General features: G+C 32.9%; 1 protein-coding gene across 1 annotated transcript; it reads right to left on the bottom strand.

Moving 5' to 3' along the window:
- Positions 1 to 1,718: 1,718 nt before the first annotated feature.
- On the bottom strand, positions 1,719 to 2,749 carry LOC127540063 (olfactory receptor 8K1-like). Its single transcript, XM_051964598.1, is given in 2 exon segments — positions 1,719 to 2,419; positions 2,422 to 2,749. Coding segments are annotated over 2 exon segments (939 nt in total). The 3' UTR covers positions 1,719 to 1,808.
- Between the last annotated feature and the right edge of the window lie 230 nt (positions 2,750 to 2,979).

Raw genomic sequence — 2,979 nt, 5'->3', positions numbered from 1 at the left:
CAACTCACAGGGTTTGGGTTGGGTTACTGCTGGGGAAAAGCTATCAGTTATTTGTTTTTTATTTAATAGAAATAAAAATCTGGAGAATCTTCAAGGTTATTATGCAAAACCTATGTTTTCAAATATCATAATAATCAAACTCTTATTAGTGAAATGATTTTGTTTTCCTTCAAACCAAGGTAAACTATATGTTGTGTGAATCGTGTGTTGTGCCAATCCATAAGAAAAGTACATTACTTAGAAAAAGACAATTGCCAGCACTTTCTCTAGTGTTTTTATAAGAAACATTTTAAATTCCATAATGTTTTCCCTCCTCATACTTGTTATAATTCAGGCCAATTGAAATAATATCCAGAATTTCTGATTAAAATTCTTCCCCAAGTATTTTGTTATTGAAGAAAACTAGGGAAAAAACTGTCAATATGACTGATACACACCTGTATTTCTCTATCTGGGGTGGAAGTTGGAAATAGCAGTGAGTAAATTTAGATCTATAAAACAGATTCTTTTCCATATAACCAGCCAGTAAAATTTCAGGGATTTCTGCTTATAGGCCTCTTTTCTGGAAAAAAAATCAAGTATTTTCTCCTAAAAGTTCCTATATCAGATGTGCATTCATATGAGATTAAAAATGTAAAGTAATTCAAATGGGACAAATGTAAATTCTTATGTTGATTTATTTTTTAAGTACCACAAATGAATAATAGGAAAGATATATTTCTAGACATTCTTTTGAAGAAAATTCAGAGTTTTTAGTGGATTTCAACTTGAATATGTCAAGGCTAGTATATATTTTCTAAGAAAGGAAATTTGATTTTCATGAAGAAAGATGGATCATCCTGACATAGGATGGGATAGTCCTGTTGCATTTGGCCTTGATGAGACAACCTTTGAACCACTGTGTCTTATTTTGGGTGACATTGTTTAGAATGGTAATTGAAAGCTTCCAAAATGAGTAGAAGGATGCAACAATAACATTAGAGGGGAAAAAACCCATAACATATCATGATTTGTAGAAGATACCATTTTGTTCCCATAAAGAATAGTTTTGTAACTTTATAAATGTTTATTGGAAAGGCGCTTAAATTTTATTTCATTAAATTACTACATTTTGTTTATAAGTATAAACCAAAAATGATACTGATTGCCCAGAATATCACAGGTTCACAAGTAACAGATTTGTTATCTTAATCTATATCCTGCAATGGTATAGAATGTCCCAAAATTGATTCTTTTGAAGTTTTCAATACTAAAATTTGCACAAAGATTTTTGAGACATCCGCATATCCTAGTGTTTTTGTTTTGTTTTGTTTTTTTCCATTCTAGCCCAAGAATAAAATATCTGGGACTGAAGCAAGATAAATGGATAGTTTTATTCAAACATTGAATAACTATTATTATTAAAAGGGAATCAACTTGTCCAGTTTCCCAGAAATGACCATGTGAAATGGCTGGAAGTGATAGCGAGAAAACTGATTTCAAAAAGGTTTCATTTGTTAAGAATAAGACATATTCAAAAGGAGATAAGCTGCTGCTGCTGGTAGAATGTTTCTCTTGTATTTGTTTCACTTAAAGTCTACATTCATTGATGACAAACTATTTTTAAATTTGTATGTATTCTGAATGGCATGCTATAAAAAAGTGACAACTATTATTATCTGACTTCATATTAAGATAGAAGTTTTCTGTAAAAAAAAAAAAATCTGTAAAAAAAAAAATCTTGCAAAAGTTGAAAAATTAGCAGAAACTTGTTTCTACTAATGCAATGGAATCAAACTTTGCATTGGACATTAAAGAGAATTCTAACATCATTTTTTAAAAAGTCTTTTCAAGGCACCTTTCACCTCTTTGTTCCTCAAGCTATAAATAATAGGATTGATCATGGGGATGACTAAAGTATAAAAAACAGAGGCGATCTTGTCTGTGTCAAGTGAATGGTTGGATTCAGGTTGCAAGTACATGAAGAGAAGTGTCCCATAGAATACAACCACCACTGTGAGATGAGAGCCACAGGTAGAGAATGCTTTTTGCCTGCCCTCAGAGGAGTTCATCTTGAGAATGGCCACAAGAATGAGCACATAGGAGATAAGGATAATCAAGAGGGAAGAAACCAAATTTAAAGCAGAAAAGGTCATAATGATTAGCTGCATCTCATTTGTGTCTGAGCATGCAATGGACAATAGAGGGAGACTGTCACAATAGAAATGTCTTATTATATTTGATTCACAGAAAGATGATTTAAAAGTTTCAGTTGTGATCACTAAACATACCATGATGCAGTAGAGGTAGGAGATAGCCACCAATATCCAACAGATCCTTTCTGACATGATGACCATGTAGAGCAGAGGCTTACAGATAGCTACATATCGATCATAGGCCATGGCTGACAGGATAAAAAGTTCACTAGCAATAAAAATCCAAAGAAAAATAACTGTACTGCACATCCATTATAAGAAATAATATTTTTCTCCTCTATGAAACTAACCAACATTTTTGGCCCGATAGTTGTGGAATAACCAAGATCAACAAATGCCAGATGTCTGAGAAAAAAATACATGGGGGTTTGGAGGTGGGAATCCACAATAGTTAGGGTGATCAAGCCTAGATTCCCTATAGCTGTGGCCATGTAATTGAGGAAAAATACCACAAAGAGGGGACCCTGCAACTCAGGTCGATTTGTGATGCCCATGATAATGAATTCAGTCACCTGGCTCCCTCTGGTTTCATTCAACTTGATCATTTCATTCATCCAAGGAACATAGTCTAAGAATAAAAGGAATAAAACTTTGAGTACCGTCTGAACAAATAAACAGGCTAATATCAAGTAGAAATATCAGATAAGATGAGCAGGAATTTCTCCACTCAATTGCAATGTAATTTTATCTCTTTAGGTGCCATGTGGTGAATTCATTCAAATTGAAATCTTATAACACATCTGATCATTTCATTTCATATCATATCAAATCCCATCAAATCATA

The sequence above is a fragment of the Antechinus flavipes genome, chromosome 6 (assembly GCF_016432865.1).
Source record: "Antechinus flavipes isolate AdamAnt ecotype Samford, QLD, Australia chromosome 6, AdamAnt_v2, whole genome shotgun sequence".
NCBI lineage: Eukaryota > Metazoa > Chordata > Mammalia > Dasyuromorphia > Dasyuridae > Antechinus > Antechinus flavipes.
This window is presented reverse-complemented; position numbering and strand designations above follow the sequence as displayed.